The 20,210-nt window shown below is 53.1% G+C and overlaps 5 protein-coding genes across 5 annotated transcripts; 2 read left to right on the top strand and 3 right to left on the bottom strand.

Annotated features, from left to right (window-relative positions):
• Positions 1 to 1,768: 1,768 nt before the first annotated feature.
• Positions 1,769 to 2,425, top strand: NCS54_00239400 (Hypothetical protein; the record flags this gene model as incomplete). The annotated part of the gene is made up of 1 exon (XM_053147993.1): positions 1,769 to 2,425. The coding sequence occupies one exon, from the start codon at positions 1,769 to 1,771 to the stop codon at positions 2,423 to 2,425; it is 657 nt and encodes a 218-aa protein (XP_053003968.1).
• Positions 2,426 to 3,116: 691 nt separating this feature from the next.
• Positions 3,117 to 4,049, bottom strand: NCS54_00239300 (Hypothetical protein; the record flags this gene model as incomplete). Its single annotated transcript, XM_053147992.1, has 1 exon — positions 3,117 to 4,049. One exon carries the CDS (start codon positions 4,047 to 4,049, stop codon positions 3,117 to 3,119), a length of 933 nt encoding a protein of 310 aa, XP_053003967.1.
• Positions 4,050 to 5,658: 1,609 nt separating this feature from the next.
• Positions 5,659 to 9,666, bottom strand: NCS54_00239200 (Hypothetical protein; the record flags this gene model as incomplete). Its single annotated transcript, XM_053147991.1, has 1 exon — positions 5,659 to 9,666. One exon carries the CDS (start codon positions 9,664 to 9,666, stop codon positions 5,659 to 5,661), a length of 4,008 nt encoding a protein of 1,335 aa, XP_053003966.1.
• Positions 9,667 to 13,824: 4,158 nt separating this feature from the next.
• On the top strand, positions 13,825 to 16,513 carry NCS54_00239100 (Hypothetical protein; the record flags this gene model as incomplete). Its single annotated transcript, XM_053147990.1, has 5 exons — positions 13,825 to 13,948; positions 13,996 to 14,091; positions 14,139 to 14,806; positions 14,873 to 15,929; positions 15,978 to 16,513. 5 exons carry the CDS (start codon positions 13,825 to 13,827, stop codon positions 16,511 to 16,513), a joined length of 2,481 nt encoding a protein of 826 aa, XP_053003965.1.
• Positions 16,514 to 18,327: 1,814 nt separating this feature from the next.
• On the bottom strand, positions 18,328 to 19,620 carry NCS54_00239000 (Protein HGH1-like protein; the record flags this gene model as incomplete). The annotated part of the gene is made up of 4 exons (XM_053147989.1): positions 19,585 to 19,620; positions 19,378 to 19,527; positions 19,210 to 19,323; positions 18,328 to 19,149 (listed from the first exon to the last, which is right to left on the bottom strand). Exons 1-4 carry the CDS (start codon positions 19,603 to 19,605, stop codon positions 18,328 to 18,330), a joined length of 1,107 nt encoding a protein of 368 aa, XP_053003964.1. The 5' UTR covers positions 19,606 to 19,620.
• Between the last annotated feature and the right edge of the window lie 590 nt (positions 19,621 to 20,210).

Raw genomic sequence — 20,210 nt, 5'->3', positions numbered from 1 at the left:
CGAGTGACTATGAATCATGACTTGTCTTGGGACGCGGCAGTTGTTGGCATAGATAAGATGACCCGGACTATGGGTCGGGTAGAGAGACCTGGCGGTCGGGTTGAAGGCCATTGGAATGCCCAGCAGGTTTGGTTTGACAAGTCCAAGAATGTTGTGTTTCCAAATCGTTAGAGTCAAAGAGAGAGGCTGAGGATGATTCAATAGCACGCGATGCGCTGCCAATGGGAGACTGAGGCTTGTTTCGAGACTGATGGCATGAACTGGGTGCTTCTAATGCTTGTTCCTGAGACCTTGGCAGATTGTCGCGATGGTCTAGGCTCCAACTTCACAACGAGAGCGAGTGACGTCTTCTATTCTTAGACTAGATGCTTGAAGAAACTAGGCAAAGTTTTTACAAAATCTGCACTAGTATCATCATAATTCCTCTATTAAATTTGCTTTAATTTTATCATGGTCCCTAGGTTCGGCATCTTCCTTAAAGGTTTCGAGCTGGTGATTGGTCAGATCGCGAGCGACAACAACTCATCCCTTGGACAAACCGACATAATTAATTCACTGTAAAATATTGCAAGAGCATAGGAAAAGAAAGAAAAAAAAAAACGCCTACAGATGAGAACAATATTATAAGTCTAAAAGATAAACCGTCGTGAATATGATGAGCAAGCCACGCTCAGTCTTCATCTCGTACCTGCATACTCCTCGCATAAAGGCTGAAGGCAACAACCAATGCAGTAGAGAAAAGCTTTGTTTAGGGTAGACACAACACGAGTCGAAACGGCTTTTGCTGATTATTACTCCAAGACATGTCGAGGAGGAAAAAAAAAAGCCCTGTTTCCTTCAAGGGAGAAGAAATCTTGACCTGTCTCAGCCAACCACCTTGTCCGTCCAGCTTCGAGATCATCACCCGATGTTGGAAAATAATCTCTCTCTTTCTTTCCACCTTGGCGATAGGCTGTTGGCCAAGTTTCAAGCCCTTGCTGTGCGTTGTTGCTGCAGGCGTTCAATAATTGCGACAGTTTGTCATTACGCCATCAGGAACAAGAGACATGAGTTACGCAACACCACCTTGACAGTTTCCCCCCCCCTTCTCGTTCCAGCTTTTGTCAAAAGGTGGTTGGAGAAAAAGGGAGAGAGAGAGAGTTGTATCCTTCACAAAAGATTTCGGTCAAATACAATTCGGGTCTCGGCTCACGTCCAGACTTAGAGATGATACTCGGAGGAATGTTTTTGTTGTTGTGCTTTTTGCCGGTGAAGACCTCGACAGTAGAGTAGATTCTTTTTCCTCTTTCACCTGCCAATGTCTCACCGTTTGCCCTCCCTTGAGTTGGTGGCCTCATCTCCCCTCCCTTGCGTACTGGAATGATACGCTGACCATCGTGATACGGCTTGTTTACCATTCTTTGGTGACGGGATTGGCTGCGAGACTTTGTCTCAGCCCTCAGGGGGAGGAGGGAGAAAGGGAGGGCCAAGGAGCATTTCCTCTCCGTTGGGGACATGCCGAGCTGAGTCCTCCGAGTAGAGATAAAAGAGGCCATCGTCGACGTCCAGAAACCGAATTCTCTTTCCTCACCATCCTCATCATCTCAAGCATCATTCGTCCTTTGAGCCTCTTCGGTTTCAATCCCACACTCGTTCAAACAAACGTTCTCGCCCAAGTCACTCGCTTTTGACCAGCTACCTTCATTCCTTGCAAAGCATCTTGCCTTTCGCACCTCTTTCGAAACACCCCCTTTTTTTTTTTTTCAAAGAAACCAACAAAATCTTCAAAATGTACGCCCAAAACGCCGTCGTCCTTGCCCTCGCTGGCCTCGCCGCTGCCCAGACCACCACCACCACTCCTGGTCCTGTCCCTGTTCCCACCGGCTCCTCCAACGGTACCATCACCGTCACCAAGGTGTACGACGTCTACACCACCTACTGCCCCGGCCCCACCAGCTTCGTCTTTGGCGGCAAGGACTACGTCGTCACTGAGCCTTGCACTCTGACCATCACCGACTGCCCCTGCACCGTCATCGAGACTCACGCTCCTACCTGGATCCCTCAGCCTCCCCCCGTCGTTCCCGGCCATCCCGGCGTTCCCGAGAAGCCTGGCAAGCCCGTCACCCCTGAGCAGCCTGGCAAGCCCGTCACTCCTGAGCAGCCCGGAAAGCCCGTCACTCCTGAGCAGCCCGGAAAGCCCGTCACTCCTGAGCAGCCCGGAAAGCCCGTCACTCCTGAGCAACCTGGAAAGCCCGTCACTCCTGAGCAGCCTGGAAAGCCTGTTGTCCCCGAGCAGCCTGGAAAGTCCGTCACTCCTGAGCAGCCTGTCAAGTCTGGAGTTCCTGCTTGTGAGGGTGATGACTGCGCTCCCGTCATTGTCAACGGTGCCGGTGCCATCCAGCTCAGCCTCGGTCTCGTTGCCGTCTTTGGTCTCTTTGCTCTGTAAGCTCTTCAACTCAAGACAAGCACCATTGAGCTGCAAGAGCGTGAAGCAGCTGTTCAGATGGCACGAGAAAAGCATTTTGCCTGTCCGCCTCTGATTGCATCTGACGACCAAACACGTCACGATTCATCACGAGCGCGCAACGACACTTTATTCTTCGATTCGTTATTTTCTTCTTCGTCCTCCTAGAGGAGTAATGATCACTTGGTATTTTTTGTGGGATTTTCTGCACTCGCATTTAGACCGTGAAGGAGAGGGGAGCTTCTTTTCGCCGGCCTCTCTTCTCAGCTTGGGAAGAGGGAGGGAGGAAGAGAGACCATCTATTCCGGGGGTTTGGGAGTTGTTGACCTGAGCTGGCTCTCTTTCCTGGTCTTGTTATCAGGCAAGGGGGTATGCAAGGGAGAAGGGGATTCTCTGTCTTGGTTTCTTGGTAGAAGGGGGGAAAGGGGAGATTCGGAAGGCATTTGCATTGCTAGGAGATGATTTGTATCGTTCTTGTAGATACGCAAGGTACCTGACGCAATTTTATCATTATGCCCTTAAAGAGATGCCTCGAGGTTCCATACATGGTTGACGTGAACCGCTCATAACTCATCCTCATGGACATCGATTCTTAGTTTCCTGGTCTGAAAAACACATCGACTCCAACCCAAACGCCAATTTCCAGCCAAAGCAGCTCTTCAACGGGTCATGATCATGATTTCTCGTATTGTTGATAGGGGTAGCCCTGTTTAGTGTCGTCCAACTCGGAATACCTCTGGTCTTGTGATGGATAAGCACCAAAATGGTCTTGTGAGTTGCTGTTATTGTTGCTATGATACGCAGTGTTTGGATACCCAAGCCCTGGCTGATCTGACCCTATCCCTAGAGGCTGCACCACCGGGGGGCTTAGAGCGCCATTCCGTTGCTGGTAGTAATCTCCCATGCTCGAAGAGCGCGAGTGACTTTCATAGGCCAGGTTCGAGCCCATCACATGCTGCCCAGGGCCGATGCCTGGAGGGAGGAGAGGACCCAGCGGTGCCATTCCTGAGGACTCAGATCCCGTGGGGGTTGGCGACTGGAGGCTCCCAGGAGAGTTAGTCCTCACGCTCTGGGTCGACTGGTTGACCGATACCATGTGAGCCTTTGCGGCAAGCTTGTCGACCAGTGATCCATGAGACTTCTTGAGTGTCTTCTTGACAAATCCTGCCATGAGCATGTTGCACCGCAAGTCGACATCTTCACGGAGGTAGAGACCTGTCATGGGTGCGCCAAGGCCTAGCTCGACGGGTTGGGGTGGCTCTCCTGGCATGGAGCCGCCAATAGACCAGCGATCACGGATGTCGAGCCCCATGGGTGCGTAGCAATGAGTCTGAAGGCCTTCGGGGAGGTCGTAGAAGGCGCAGGTGTACGAGACCTGACCGGAAACAACACCGCCTGGGAGGTAGTCGATGCGGTCGGTGAGGGAGTACCAGACACACCGCTGCTCTTCCGCCGAAGCGTGTGGCGGAGGGGGGATTGGATGACGCTCCTTGATAAGAGGGTTGAGGTCTATCATCTCGAGATGATCATGGAGGAAGTCTATAACGACCTGGCGGGTGATGCTCGAGGGCAAGGGCGTGATTGTGGTGAATGTATGCCGTGTCATCTTTGGTGGTGATGCTGATGATGATGAGGGGGTGAGACTTTGGCGTGAAGCGTGACGAGCAGGAGGCACCGTTGATCAAACGGGCGCGTCAACCTGTCGAATGACAAGAAGGAACGAGTACTGAAGAACAAGCGCGGCAGGGAGCGAGACAGTATATGAAACAGAGGCCGTGTCGTGTCGTGTCGTGCAAGTTGGCAGTCTCTTTGTTGTTGTGCAAGCTGAGTTCCATGCATGATGACAGAGGCTTCCAAAGCAAGCCTAGGATTCCTCTCGTAATGTGAGACCCTCCCTCGTCGCATCAGGTCGCAAGGTAAGCCACAGTCGTACCGAAGAGCTCGGGAGTTGGCCACTAGCTCCATGGCTTGGCCCAAGTGGGCAATTCATCGTCACCGCGCTTCCCAGACGACGCCATCCTTGGGGTCATCTCCCGCGGAGGAGCGAGGACCGAATCAGATGGTACTTGGGGTTATCCAGTGCTGGGATAGACGAGGGCGACCTCGCTCTTTCGGCCATGGGCAAGGCGTAATGGCCATCGTTAATTAAGAGGGTGAGATTTTAGTCTTGGTCGAGCGTGAGGATGATGAGTGAAACGCGGCAACTAAGTCGCCGCGGGAGGAAGCCAGGCCGCGGCTTCCATCCCTGGCAAGTTGCGAGGTCGCGGTCTCGCGTCTACGCTTACTAGCCCCGGAGCCAACACTTGCCGCGCGGGCCTCGGGAGCCGCCTCATCCGGCAGGGAAGCTGTCTGTGTTACCACTCAATGTAACGAAACACCAAAACGGCAAAACATCTCGAGCTCCTCTCGGGCTTTGATTTTAATGATCATAATATTATGATGAAATGATACTAATATTATAGAAAATTCTTATAAAATGAGATAATATCTTGAAGGTCTTTGGCCCTGGCCCAGTTCGGCCAGTCCGTCGCGGACATCAACTTTGTCGACTTGGTAACGGTGTCGAAGATGCGAGTAATTCTTGTTGTTCGAGTCTGTCCGAAGATCGGCTTGCTGCCTTGTCGAGCATCCGGCGGTTGACAGAGTCCATCGGGCTTCCCGGCTTTCCTACGTCCGCGACCTTGTCCGTCGTCGGCTTTCGTTTATCTGTCGACGCTCGTGCTGCCTTCGCAGGCAGAGTCAACGACACACATTCACATCCAGTATCGGAAGGCCAAGTTGCAACATCAGCTCGCCAAAGCGGCGGCAGCACAAAATACCATTTTAGCTTTAAATAACGCAACAGTCTCCCCCATCCATGCCATGACATCCATCTCATGTCTGATTACATCCTGGTCCCTTCTGACTCTCTCATCGCAACTAAAGCAAGCCTCCCTCCTAGTCTTTTCAAGCTTCTCAGCTTTCCATCTTCTGCCCTCCCGCGTGTAAAGGAGTGTCAGGGTATCATTCAAAAGTTTCCCTCTATGTGTATCAACAATGCGCCTGAAATGAGTGTCGTGGTCATGCCAAATGTCCAAAAATGCTAAATGCGCCCAGGTCGTTGTATATGCAAAAATGAGTGTCCGTGAATCATAAATATAAACATGTTGTCATCCAATAGACATTATTTTTAAGGAGTGTCATGAACAGTTGAAAAAAGGGGGGTTCGTCAAAAATTAAATGAAGAGAACCGCCGCCATTGAGAGAAGGGCGACGACAGATGCCAAGCTGGCAGAGATGCGAGAGGCAGCTCCTTCAACTGTGGCAGGTGTCGTAGTCGCTCCGGCAAGAGCTGAAGTGCGCGTCTCAAGGTGTGACTGGCGCTCTGAGGTCTCGGTAGCCTTGCCTCCAGGAACTGAGGCGCCTGTCTGGGCACCCCCTGTCTCAGTGGCCTTGCCTCCAGGGGCAGAAGCGTCAGTGCCAGCAGCCTCAGTCTCAGTAGCCTTGCCTCCAGGAGCAGAAGCGTCGGTCTCAACGGCCTCAGTCTCGGTAGCCTCTGTGCCGAGAGCCTCGACAGAACCGCTTGGCCGAGCAGCCGTTGTCACAGTAGCGGTGGTCTCCGGAGACTCAGACTCAGACTCACGGGCATCAGACTCGCGGGCCTCCGAGTTGCTAGACCCGCCGGTTGCTGTCTCTTCAGCTCCGTCAGTCGCCGAGGTCTCCTCAGCTGCTTCATCATCGTCCGTCGCAGTGGGCTCTTCAGTAGCTTCAGCAGCAACCGAAGACTCATCCTCGGACGCTGCCGTAACACTAGCCTGCGAGTCCTCTGTTGTCGTTACCGCGTCAGCCGCGACCGAGCCTGTGGGTTCGTCTTCCTCTTGCTGAGTCGAAGAAGGCTCAGACGCTTCAGTGACTGAGCCCGAATCATCGGTGGTCGCTGCTGCCTCTTCCTCTTGCTGGGTCGAGCTGGGCTCAGACTTTTCAGATGCTTGGCTGGTTGGCTCGGAATCCTCTTCGGCAGAAGTAGGACTGGGCTCTTCTGTGGCCTCTGCAGTTGGGTCGACGATCTCTGTGGTTGCCTCATCCTCGTCCTCAGCTGAAGTGGGCGCAGCAGTCTCCTCAGGCCCCTCTGTCGTAGCTGGTGCAGTTGGATCGATAATCTCAGTGGTTGGCTCAAGATCTTCCTCGGTCGTGGTTAGGGCCTCGAATCCGCCCGTGCTGGCCTCGACTTGTCCGGATGTCTCGACATCAGGCTCGCCAGTGACCTGAGACTCGGGGCCGGAGTCGGTTGTGGCAGGCTTGGTGTCCTCACCCTCACAGTAGTTGATGAATTGTCCAAACTTGGGCTCGACATAGGACTGGAGGCCAGTCTTAGCATCGCCCTCGTTTTCAGTGATACAGTCTGTGCAGGCCGCGTAGCTGCCCATGAAAGAAGATCCCTTGGCGCAGAGCTTGTCAGACTTTCCAACAGAGAGAGCGATCTTGTAAGCACCATCACAGTCATCGAAACAGACGGCAGGGGCGACATCTCGCTTGCTGAACATGTGCATTCCACGGCGCTGGTGGGCGCTGGGGATGTAGTCGTAAGCTTCAGCGACGGAGGTTGTGGTGGTTGTGGTGGTAGGCTTGGGCCAGTCGCTCAAGGTCGCCTGGGAAGCCCAGTTACCGGTGGTGATGGTTGTGACCGTACCATTGATAACCTTCTCCTCGACCACCTTCTTGAAGATGTCGTATGAAAGACCGAAGGCCTCGGGGTTCAGGTTGAAGTATCCCTCAGACGGAGCATAGTACGAGGTCTCGTTCTTGCGCCATCTGATCTTCTTGAACTTGGGAGCTGGGATACAGTACTTGGGCTCACACAGGTAGTCGTCCTCAGGTGGCTCAGACCAGAAGTTGCATGACTTGGGCTTGGGAGGGCTGCATACGTAGCCAGGCTTGCAGCCAAAGGTGCGGTCCGAATCGATGGCCAGGGGCTCGGAGTTGCCTGTAGGCTTGGGGCACAGAGTGATGCTGAAGACGGACGAGACAGTGACCGTGGTAGGAGGAGGGTTCACGGTCTGCGCAACAACCAAGGTGGTGGTGTAAACTTGTGTTGGGCCAGGGACCACAGACACAATTGTCTCGCCATCCTTGGTAATTGTGACGGTCTCCGCAGGCAGCTGCTCAGTGACGACCGAGACGACGGTTCTTCCAGGAAGGGTGGTGATCTGACCAGGCTGGGTAACAACCACAGTTTGGACAATAGTCTCTCCAGGGAGAGTTGTGACTTGGCCATCTCGGGTCACCGTCTGGGCCTCCCTTGTGACAGTGGTGACAATCGTTTCGCGTGGTCCGGGAACCTGCTGCGTAACAACTGATACGACGGTGCTTCCAGGAAGAGTTGTGACCTGGCCAGGCTGAGTGACAACCACGGTTTCTCCGGGAAGAGTTGTGACTTGGCCATCTCTGGTTACTGTCTGAGCCTCCCTTGTGACGGTTGTGACCTCGCCATCGAGCGTAACAGTTCTTCCTGGTTCAGTCACAACGATGGTTTCCTCTTCGGTCACGACAATGGTCTCTCCTGCTTGAGTCACAGTCCTTCCCTCTTCAGTAATAACCACTGTCTCGCCATCTTCGGTGATAACAACTGTCTCACCCTCGGTTACGACAACCGTCTCAGGGGGCTTGGTCTCGGTGAGTGTCACAGTTCGTCCCTCAGTCACGACAACAGTTTCTGGGGTGCCAGTCTCGGTGAGAGTGACGGTATGGCCCTCAGTAACGGTGATGATCTCACCATCGTCCGTGATCGTTACAGTGTGGCCTTCCGTGATGGTCCTATCCTGAGTGATAGTAGTACCGTCAGTGATGGTCACGGTATGGCCCTCAGTAACGGTAACAATCTCGCCGTCGTCAGTAACAGTGACGGTGTGGCCTTCCGTGATGGTCCTATCCTGAGTGATAGTAATGCCCTCAGTAACGGTAACAATCTCGCCGTCGTCAGTGACCGTGACTGTGTGGCCTTCCGTGATAGTTCGGTCCTGGGTGATAGTAGTGCCGTCGGTAATAGTCACAGTCTGGCCCTGAGTCACGGTAACGATCTCGCCATCGGTGATAGTTACAGTGTGGCCTTCGGTCACTGTCTCAATAACCTTGTCGGTCACCGTTTCAACAATCTTGTCGGTCACGGTCTCGGTAACCTTGTCGGTAACCCTGTCGGTCACCGTCACCGTCTTTGGGGGCTTTGGAGGGGGAGGATAGCACTTCGTTATGGTCACTGTCGGCTTAGGGGGGCAACCGTAGCACTTGGTTACGGTAACTGTCTGCTTGGGTGGTTGGCCATAGCACTTTGTGATGTAGACGGTTGTAGGCGGCTCCCTGCTGCAAGTTCCAGTCTCACTGGTAATTGACGTCTCAGTCGAGCTGGTTGGGGGCTCAGTTGAGCTGGTCGGGGGCTCAGTTGAGCTGGTCGAGGGCTCAGTCGAAGTGGTCGGGGGCTCAGTCGAAGTGGTCGGGGGCTCAGTCGAACTAGTAGTCGGCTCGGTGGAACTAGTAGTTGGCTCAGTGCAGCTGGTAGATGAAGATTCAGTTGAACTAGTAGTTGGCGGCACGTAAGTAGAACTGGTAGTTGGCGGCACGTAAGTAGAACTAGTAGTTGGCGGCACGTAAGTTGAGCTAGTAGTTGGTGGAACATAGGTAGAACTCGTGGTCGGAGGAACATAAGTCGAACTAGTAGTCGGCGGCACGTAGGTTGAGCTGGTCGTCGGGGGAACATAGACAGAGGTGGTAGTCGGAGGCACATAGATAGTGCTGCTCGTGGTTGGTGGGCCAGGAGGCGGGTAACCCGTGTAGGTCTTTGTGCAACCGCAGTGCTTATCAAAGACCTTGTAAGAGGGAAGCTTCTCGGCTGGTGAGGTTGATGAGGGCTCCTCCGGTTGCTCCTCCACAGATGTCGTCGTCTCAACTTGAGATGTTGGAGGCACCTCGACCGTGTCATAGTCGTTTGGGGTGGATGAGGGCTTATCATCCGGAATAGAAGTCGGCACTTGAGTTGTGGTAGGCACCGGTACGTTGTCATAGCCGGGACCATACTCGTAGCTGCCCTCGTAGCCCGTGTTGTCGGGGGCTGTTCCTGAACTCTGAGCGTCGTTTACCACGACACTTGAGCTGCCTTCGGGCTGGACAGCCCTGCGATGCAGGTTGTCTTTGTTGGCTGGGAGCCTGACAGCTGCAGCGCCCATGGCGCTGAGCATCAGCAAGAAACGCATGGCGGCGAGCGAGTGAACGGCAGCCCCAATAGCGAGCGTGTGTGATGAAAGAACGAGAGTCGGGACCCAAGTTTTCTTCCAAAGATGTCAGAGCTGACCACAGAAGGTAGAGAGAAAGGGAATCTCAAGCCGCTCAACACCGACGAATACGATATATATCGGTCGGATCAGGCTGAGTGAGGTTGGACCAGGGGCTGAGCAAGTCCACGTACCAAGTGCCGGCGATGCAGCTGATTGGCACCACTTGCATCGATATCCGCAATTGGTGTTAATCTCCTCTCTTGTCAGCCACTCCGGCGTGTGTTGTTGACACGGCAGGGAAGCGGGTGAGGAGGCAACCGGGCTGCGGCTCGATGCTGTGGATGTCCGTCTGGGGCAGGGTCGGTCCCAATGTGGTGTTGAAGATCGACGTAATCAAACAGCGCAAGCAGCCAAGTGTAAGCTCAAATTAAAGAGCTCCCAAGATGGACATGGGCAGGACCCGAATGAGATGACTGGGACAAAGAGCCAGGGACATGACAAAAGGTCCATTGACCAGACAGACGTGAGGGCAACATGGAGCTAAATGGAGTCTCCATGCCTTGCGGGTACCTTGCCCGAGATTGCTTGCCTTGAGGGATATGGGCCTTGCCATGGTAGGTAGCATGAGCAACAATGCATTTAGAGCATCGCACATGCAGTGAGCATGGCCCCGGAGGGCAAGGATCTGAACGGGGCACGTACGATTTGCCCAGCGGCCAGGGCCAGGACCAGCAGGCACCACGGCTTCAAAGGGCGGTCCACTTGGACAAGGACCTTGCTCCGGGGCCTTAACACTGGGCTGGAGCGGGCAAGAGAGTTCAAGGCTCGGCAAACAAGACAAAGCCAAGGGCCGACAAATGGCGGAGAAGTGACAATCACATCACAACCCTTGAGAGCTGCTGACGACGCGGCAAATCCATGACCGTTGTAGCCCACCAACGAGGCCCCCCAGCAGGCCAGCTCTCTCGGCGGGGCTGGATGTATGTTGCGATCTGACAGACGCAATTGCTGCTCTAGAAGCTCCGCGTGGACGAGTCGGGCGCAGACGGTGACATTGCTAAGGCACAGGTTTGCGAGTCAAAAATAGGTAATCCAGTGTCGTCCAGCATGGCGCCATTGATGTTGTGGCTCGAACACGGCAGAGATAGGATGGATGATGTGAAGGTTTGGACAGAGCTCGTGTTGAAGACGCAAACCTGGAAGCCACGATGAGTTGTGGGCAAGGCATAGGCTGTCAGCGACTCAGAGATGCTTCAGAGGCGCTGGCTTGACGATGCGCCGGCACGCGGGCTGTGATGGACGGGACGTGGTGATGGTGGTGGAGGCGACCATAGAGCATGGGAGAAAAAGACCGGAATAAGTGGGCCCAACCATCTCACCATGCTCTGTTTTAACTCCCCCACTTCTATATCTAAACAGGGTCTAAAGAGCCTAAAGCTCTTCTGAAGAGTATTCGTACACCGTAAGATTATCGTGCTATCATGTTTCTACCCTCAAGAGTCAGCATCGTGCTCGAGTCTCTGTAACAGCATCACAACAGCCCAGGCTTGCATTTCTTTCGGTGACTCGAGAGGTGAGTGAGGTTCAGCAGTTCGCGGTAGGCTCCCACCTTCTCGGACTAGCGTCTTTCAACGGGGCGGGCGGGCAGGCGCCACAACCTGTCGGTCAGGGCCTCCTCGCCTCTGATTGGCCACGGCACGAGAACCCTGGTCCAATCCAGGGCGGAATTTTTACTGCGGTCCAGCCCTGTGGAAGCGGAGACCGCAACATGGCACCTCACGAGGAAGGTAAGCTTCCTCGGACTCCATCTTTGCTGACTCTGCTCCACCGAACCTGAGATGAAACCCACTGTAGCCTAGGAGCCGGGCTCGATGGGAATTGGGATGTGATTGTGGATGTCGGTTCGGTTCAGTTGGATGGATGGAACAGTCATGGGAACGGGTTGCCTACCCGACCTCTTGGCTCTGGCTGGGTCTCGGATCAAATATTGCCCAGCGCATGCCTATTCATCCTTCCTGGTTCTCAATATTCTTTGTTCCCCACGAAGTAGGCTACCAATTCATGATCAATTCAAGTCCTTATTCTGCCCTCCCTCCCTTGCTTTCTTGTAACCTCCTTTCATGGCGCGACCTCGGTCTTATGCGCGACTTTTGTCCGCCCATTCACTGCGGGGGCCTCGATGAGTTGCGTCCGAAGTGCAGCGGAGAGAGGCGACAGGAGGCTGCCAGCTCACCCTCCTTCTACTGACCCCTGCATCGCAGAATGAAGCCCCATTCGACCAGTGCTCGCAAAGGGTGTGTGGTGTTGGGGGCTGAAACGCGGCAGCGCATTGTTCTCCAGCCATCCGGGCTAGCAGGCTCGGACTCAGAGCACGCGGTCCAAGACAGACAGCCCTTACCTAAACTTGACTACATTTTGCCATGGCCTTAGGATAGGATATGCCATTAGTTGCCGGGTTAATTCATCATAATACTCAAGTTTTCATATTATGACGATAAAATCTCCCCATATTACTTACTTAACGCAGTCATAAGTCTCTCAGCCTTTCTAGGTAGCACAGCGCGACAGCTTATTCAGGACAGGGATGGTGAGATCGCCCATGGATGTCAACCCGCCCAGGCCAAGAACAGCCAAGACAGCCTTGTTGTTTATCCATCATGAGTGGGACTTTTGCATGCTTGCTCCGTTTTCTGCAATTTCTCCAAGCGATCCAAAGTGCAGCAGCCCAAGCTAATCCGACCGGCCGGCCATGTCCGTGGCGACGGTGATGGTCGTCGTCATCTCTGTGTCGTCCTTGTGTGGTGATGCTTACTTGCTTGCTGTCGACCAACATCTGTCTGTGTTTGTGTACCTGCCTACCCTCACTGGAACTAACAACTTGGCTAGCAGCTCAAGATCTATCTATTCCCGATCGATACGAGGCACGCCATCAATCTCAACTCCAGATCGCCGCCATCACAAGTTCGACAGCCACAATCTATTGTCGGCTCGTCAACTCAGAGCCTGCTGCCATTAGACTTCCACATGCCGAGCGCCCCCTCCCACCCTTGACTGTCACCGTTGGCTGTCAGCACGAGGGACCCGCTCGCAGGCTTCTCCTTTCAGAGCAGAATGCTGCCATGTGTGCGAACGGTGATATCTTGCGCCCTCGTGGGACCCTGAGCACAGAGGCTGAGGTCAGCACTCTTTTAGATATGTCCACATGGCACCACCGAGAGAAATTATTTCCCTCTCGCCACGACACGACAGCTTTGCACGCGCTTGCACTTGAACCCGCCCACTGGTGGGATATCCCATCAGCCTCCGTCCAGCCTAGTTGAGGCTGAGTCAATGCATGGATCTGGCTGATCCCAACCCCGTCTCCTCTCTCGAGGCTCTCCCGTCCCACCCCAGAGATGGATGCCCTGCCTCAAGTCGTGCCCCCAGTGTGGATGGCCAATGGCTGGTCATAATGCACCCTCGCAACAACCTTCCCCAAAATGGTGCCCCCCCGATGCATGCATGGAGGGCAAAGGTGACATGGGCTAGAATGCCTGCTGGACCAGCCTGGTTTCTGTGCTCCTCCCTGGGCCTGGCCAGGTGTGCCACGAGGGTGCTCTTTGCGAACCTGGGCATAACAGAAGCTCTGCTCAGCCCTATGTTTCCCATTCTTTCCGATCTCAACCCGTTACAGTGGCGAATGCCCTACCGCTGGATCCTTTGATCGATTCTTACCTCCCCTTTGGGTCCTCTGCACAACAGTTTTCCTCAGACCTTCCCCAGTCGCTTGCATTGAGGTTCCATCTTACTCTGGTGAACTGACTCTGGTACTACTCACTCGTCTTCACCTACGAGCTCACGCCTACCCTGAAACCAAGCCGCTTTGGCCCTTGATTCTCGACCGGCCCAGGACTGCCTTTGTTCTTTAGGGGTTCAACTTACCTTCCCGAAGCAGCCTTGCCATCTATCGGTGTCGGGTTTCCCGGCGGATACCCGGTCGCCCTCCGCATCCCCAGTTGAGCGTTGGGAGGCGGACACTTGGGGACCAGACCCATGGGTCAAGGACAAGCCATGGTCCACTAGATTTCCCTGCAGTTAATTTCTCTCGAACGCCTGCACTGAACGACAGCATCCGAAACCGCTCTGAACGCAGTCACGATGCCTGGATACGGTGCGACCTGGGCGTTGCTGGCTCTGGCCGTGTGCCCTGCCGTCGCCCAGTTTTCAAGCTGGGATGATAAGCAAATAGGCACCTCGATATGTGTCTGGACGCAACCAAGAGGTAAGCAAGCCTCATCATTGTATCGAGTCGTTCTAATGTGTAAATAGCTGCCATCATTCGGGACATGATCTATCTTGATGGCGGTAACATCTACTGGACACCGCACATGAGCGATGGCACATTGGGAGGTGCTATTGACAATGGTAAGTTTGTTCATGTATCTTCATCGCGCAAAGTCTAATGTCCAAAGGAAACAATGCCGGCATCGTCCTCAACTACAACTTGAGCACTCCATTCGATAAGGATACCAATGTTACCGGCATCCTCGTCAACAAGGCCATGTCCAAGGCCCGTGGAGGCTCAGGAAACAGCAATGGCGCCGCACCGAACTTCCTCGACGGCGGCCTGCTCTACAACGATGCTCAGTTCTACCTTTACGGAGGCGACCTTCTAAGGAACGATGAAGTTTACGAACCTCCGGACGCGGACGAGGTCCTGACTTATCAGGCTTATGCATATGGCCCGGACAAGCCTTTGTGGGATCGCGGCTTCTCTGATCGCAAACTTGGCGATAAGGTCACTCGATACATTGCTTATGGAGGAGCTGCCAATGCGCCGTCGGAGAACCTGGCTTGGTATTTCTCGGGGTTGAGGTCTCCATCAAGGGGTCCTTTCTTTACCAACGACGCGACAGCCAAGGCCACCAATGTCTCCAACACCCTCATCACCCTCGACATGGCGGAGCAACTTGATGAGAAATGGACCAACACGACTCTTCCCCCCAGTGTCAAAGGGCGTGCCAATCCCGAGGTTGTGTGGGTTCCTGTGGGTAAGAAGGGTATTCTCGTCGTCCTCGGCGGCGTTGTGTATCCCGAATGGGCCGGTCGTGCTCGCAAGTCAGCAAATGAGGAAGCCAGTGTAAGTAATCAGCGCATCCTACCCCTCGCCATTATATGCATACTGACGCCAGATGCTTGTCTCTAGGAGAAAGAAAGCCCCGTCTTCATGGAGGAAATCGATATCTACGACATTGATGGCAAAAAGTGGTACAAGCAGGAAACCAAAGACGGCCCAGGCGCCCTCACACGAGGCTGCGCTGTGGTCGCCCCAGCTTCTGATCGCTCGAGCTTCAACATCTATTGGTACGGAGGGTACGATGGCCTCCATCCGATGGAGCCCTTCAACGATGCCGTCTGGGCACTTTCCATCCCTTCCTTCACCTGGACCCAGATTAACAAGGGAACCAACCTGCATGCTCGTGCAGGACACAAGTGCTTCATGCCATACCCTGACCAGATGATGGTTTTTGGTGGCTACACCTCCCAGTCTGGCGTTGCTCTCACCTGTCTCGACAAAGGACCAGTCTTGAACTTCAACCTCACCAGTGGAGAGTGGTTGGAATCGTACGACCCGGCCGACTTCAGTGATTATGGTGTCCACAAGGCGATCCAGTCCAAGATCGGAGGCGATGCTGAGGGTGGCGCAACTGCAACCGCTCCAGCAGATGGCTGGGCTACTCCGGCTCTTGGAAAGGTTTTCGATACAGAATACGACATGAAGAAGATCAAGACCTACTGGCCATACGGGAAGGCGTCCGCAACGGGGCGGCCTACTGTTCCCAGCGACGGTACTGATGGTGACGACGACGACAAGAGCGGTGGTGGTGGCGGCGGTCTCCCCAAGTGGGTGGCACCCGTCTTGGGTGTTGTTCTTGGACTCATGTTCGTCACTGGCGCTCTCGTCGTCTTCTGTATCTGGCGTCGCCGAGGAATCTTCAAGAATCGCTCCAGCGACTATGGCACCGAAGATCCAGGGTCACGTATCAGATCATGGATTAGGGGCACAGGTCAGGAGAAGGCGGCTACCGTCACAACCTCCGATGATATTCCCACTAGCCCGGAGATGGAGGAGGCGACGACAGCTAGGGCTGTTGGCGTTGGCTCAACTCCGTCGAATGCTGAGACACCTGCTTCTCCTACTTCTCCCCGTTCACCTGGCTCTCCTCTTGAGATGCCAGACACACAAATTCACGAGATGCCTGGTAAGTCGAAACCTTGATGTGCATGTCAACATACACTGACGATAATAGACACTTCGATGCCACCTGAGCTTCATGATACGGGTCTCTCTCCTCTCGAGGTTATACAGAAGCATTCACACTTTGCTAAGGGCCGGCAACATTCCAGCCCTTCCTCCAGAACGTACTCGGAACACACAAGCACTTTCTCGCGATCAACAGGTCAGCAAGGAGTGTCGAGCCCTGACTCTCCTACGCCTGGCCGCTCTTCCCGTATAACTTCTGACGTATCCGGCGTGTCAGAAGGGGATGCCGCACAGCTCCGAAACCTCGGGGCGACTCCTGTGAGCCCTAGGAGCGCTCACAGCCAGCTGCGGTCCCCATCACCAGTTGGCAAGGCGGACTCGGACATTCTTCCTTCACCGGGTGAGGAGCCGACACCCATATCACCACCCGGCGATCCAGCACTGGTATCCCCAACACCAGTGTCCCCGCCGACCGCGGGGGAGAGTTCGGGCGGTGATTATCTCTCGGCAAAGTCATCGGCGAGTCCACTGAGGAAGAGCATGTTTGTCGAGAGCGAGGAAGATATGGGTAAGCAGAAGTAGACATCTGCATTTGATAGTATAGTATAGTATAGCGGCGTTGGGGTATCGAGGATTGGACATGGTTGGGTGGATATCTGATGAAATAACATGGGTCAATCAGGGCAGGGTGGTGGACATTCATTTCTATGAGCGAAATATCACGAGGGTAATGACTATTTAAGACTGATGGAGGAATAATACTTCTTCTTCTTCCCGTCCGTAAGAGCCAGCAATTTATATACGTCTACTTTTGAGCATCTATGTCCAGGAACGTGAATCACCCTATACCCCAAGTCAGCATCCGTCTCTCGAGTCAGAGTTAGACTTCATTGATTCTTCTTAAGAATGACCTGGCTCTCTTCTAAGATGAGACCAAGTCTATTGATGAACAATATCAGAGACTTTTCCGAGATACCCAACTTCTGTCCTAGGGCATCGATCGTTGTACTGGCCAAACCTTCAAGACGAGAAGCTGTATCCGCTCCTCATGAGCCGCTACAATTTCTCTACTTGAATACAACTACATATCCCTCAATTCTTTCAGCGTTTTGGATCTGGCCATTCAAATGAAGCTCATAGTGCTATCGTCAGGAGGATGGCATATTACAGCAAGGGGTTTGGGAGCTGCCAAGAAGACAGTATCGTCATGTTAATCAACCCCTGGCGATTTTTGGCTCAATCATCAATCCCTATCCAACACCAAACTTGATACACCGCTTGGAAAACGGTCTGCTGCGGTGGCCATACCAAAAAGCATTCGAATGCTCACCCTCACCTACCTTTTCTCAGTCCCCACCCCAAGATACATACCTCTTCTTCCTCTGAGGCCTTCTAAGCTCGCGTTGGTCAGCTACAAGCCTTCCCCTGCAGCAAGGGGCAGACTTGCCTCACATAATGCGCAGCTTGGTTTTACTTCTCCCATATTTCCAGGCACTGGGCTACCTCCTATGTCAAGGGCAGCCTTCAACCGACATCCACGTCATCTACCACGGGTCCCTTTGGGAGGATACTGGCCCTCACAGACCCTCAAACCCCAGCCTAGGACTATTCAACGTGCGAGCTTGCGTCGTCAAGCCAGTGATGAATTACTTGGCGGTGTATTGGAGAATGCTTGTCTTGAAACGCAACCTACCCTATCATCGTTGAGGATGTTGTTCCAATCACTGGTAATTAGGAAAATGTCGAGATACTAGACATTGGAACATTAACTCTTACCATCATAGACTACGGTTAGGAACAGACATCGCCTGGTGGTCACTCACATCAGACTTCCCATATTCGGCAGAAGACGTTCCAGCGGCATCACCCCGGAACTAGATCATTGATCTGGGTAGCAAAGTCGACAATCATTATATACTACGCACAGCTCTTTCCCAAAAAAGGGGAACGGAAGCCGCTCAGGACTGCAGATAATGGAGGAACCTGACGAACTGATCGTCTTCGTCCTTCCCGGAGTCCAAGCACACACCTATGGGATCTGGGCATATAGGTCATTGTTGTGTCCCTATACACATACACCAGGCCAGATCAGAAAGCCGAGCCTGTCACATTGAGAAGAAGGGTTTCTAAGTGCTGGAGGTGCTGATTGAAGTTCTCACCCTTCATCAACCTCACTGGATTCGTTACCACGAAGTCTTCCAGCTCTCCCGATATATTGTGATTATCCCTTTCAGGTTATGTACTACGACTTCGATACACTTAGAATAGTCAGTATGGAAGGCCCAGCTTCGCCTCTAACGTAGTCTCCCTCAAACAAGGATAAGCAAAGTGGTGAGAATAAACGAGATGGAACTTTTTCTGGCTATACACGTGCTTCATTTGTGATTTACACACATTCAAACCTCCACGAGCTGATCATCCTCATCTTCAACTTCTTCTACCCGTCCATTGGTACCCTCAATCAACTTGACATCGTCCTTGCTTTCGTCCTTGCCTTCATCTGCCTCATCACGCGCCAATACCTGCACCAGTCGCTCACATGCCTCCTGGACACCCTCGTCCTCAACGCGTAGATGTGTTTCCCGAATAACGGGATATACCTTGACACGGCGCATGAGATCACGACCCTCCCGTGTTGTTGTTAGCAGAGTCAGTGTCTCAACGTGAGTCTGGATGTTCTTGTGGTCCGAGTCTCGCTTCTTGTCTGGTGGCAGCAGCTGCAGGTCTGGCAGCATGTCCATACTCTCATCGACGTCGTACTCCTCGTTGCCCATGATCGGGAGTAGAATGTAAGGCAAGATGTCAATCTCATCTTCAGAGAGGAAGGAAGCGTGTGATGATGTCTCAAAGGCGACGTTCTTGATAGTGCTGGCAACGCCCTTGCGCCGGATGTCGGACTTGTGCTCGGTAAAGACCTTGAGCTTGGTGAGAGGGATGACATCGTCGTACTTTTGCGCCTGGAGAAAGTGCTTTCGGATGTCTGAATGCTTGGCAAGGTCTGCAAAGACGTAGGCGAGGTAGTCAAAGTCTGCCTTTTTGTTGTATGAGCCGTCCTGGCCTTTGACGAACAGGTCCATCAGCTGGTTGAGGACAACATCGTCTGAGCCTAGCTCTTCAGGAGCCTGCTGTTTCCTCTTGAGCACGTCCTTGAAGCTATCCCACTTGGCCAGGTTGGCGAGGAGCATGGCCAGGAGATTAGCATTGGGCTCCTCGGGGTTCTATTCGGTGGGTTAGCCAGTGTTTATGTGTGTACAATATTATGAACAATTCATGCGTACCACTATGCGACGGAATACGACATCGAGGAATTTATCATCTGTTGCTAGGTTCTCAAGAATCTCTTGGTCGCCCGACAAGTTGACCAGAATTGTCACAGCATGCTCAGATATTTTCTGCAATGTCATTAGCGCAAGTTCCTCTCGAGGTCCCTGACAAGTTTCACTCACGGGATGATCTCGAATCAATATCTTGAGGTTCTTCACAGGCTGTAGTTGTGAATCCTTGAAGATGTTGGGTTCCGCAGTCGAGTACGGCACCAAATTCTCGACGGCAACTTGGCGAATCTGAGGGTGAGGGTGGGCGATGAAGCCCACGAGCTGCGGGGTCGATAGTTAGTGGGTGACTACATGAGTATTGCGCAAGTAGAAGCATACTTCTTCCAGCTCAGTCGGCATCTTGCTGGTGTCTTGTATATGTGGTTGAAGGAGTTTTTCAACGATGGTGGTGATGATTTTGGAGGGGCAATTTGGTAGTGGGGTAGACGCCTGAAGTCATCGCTGCTTCAGTGGGCTGGGCGTCATTGCCGGTGACTCTTTCAGCGGGACCCACAGGGCAAAGAAGTTTCCAAGGGTCTCCGGTGTCATCATGGTGGCGGGGCAGAATTCTTAAAAAGAATTTGGTGGAAATGGCACGATGAGAAGCATATGCAGGGAATTAGATGGGATAGAACTTGTATAGGTGAATACCTAGTCAGGCTGATAGTATTGAATCACAGTTGACTTTTTTTCCCTTTCTCTTAGTGACGGACTGCTCAGACGCAGAATCTAGATAACTCACCCACATGTGACTTCTTCTAAAACATGCTCCTAGTTAATTAGAGATAATTGCATACTCATACCACCCACATCATACCGAAATCAGCTGTCTCTTTTCCCCTTCATTTGTTCTATTTGTATGAGCTGACACGGTCTCTGTCGTATCTAAAGATACTCTGCGCAACGTCTTCAGTTAACGACTTACACAATTATTAGTATAAGAGTTAGCCGAGAAAAACTGAAGC

The sequence above is a fragment of the Fusarium falciforme genome, chromosome 2 (genome assembly GCF_026873545.1).
Source record: "Fusarium falciforme chromosome 2, complete sequence".
In the NCBI taxonomy this organism is placed as follows: Eukaryota; Fungi; Ascomycota; class Sordariomycetes; order Hypocreales; family Nectriaceae; genus Fusarium; species Fusarium falciforme.
This window is presented reverse-complemented; position numbering and strand designations above follow the sequence as displayed.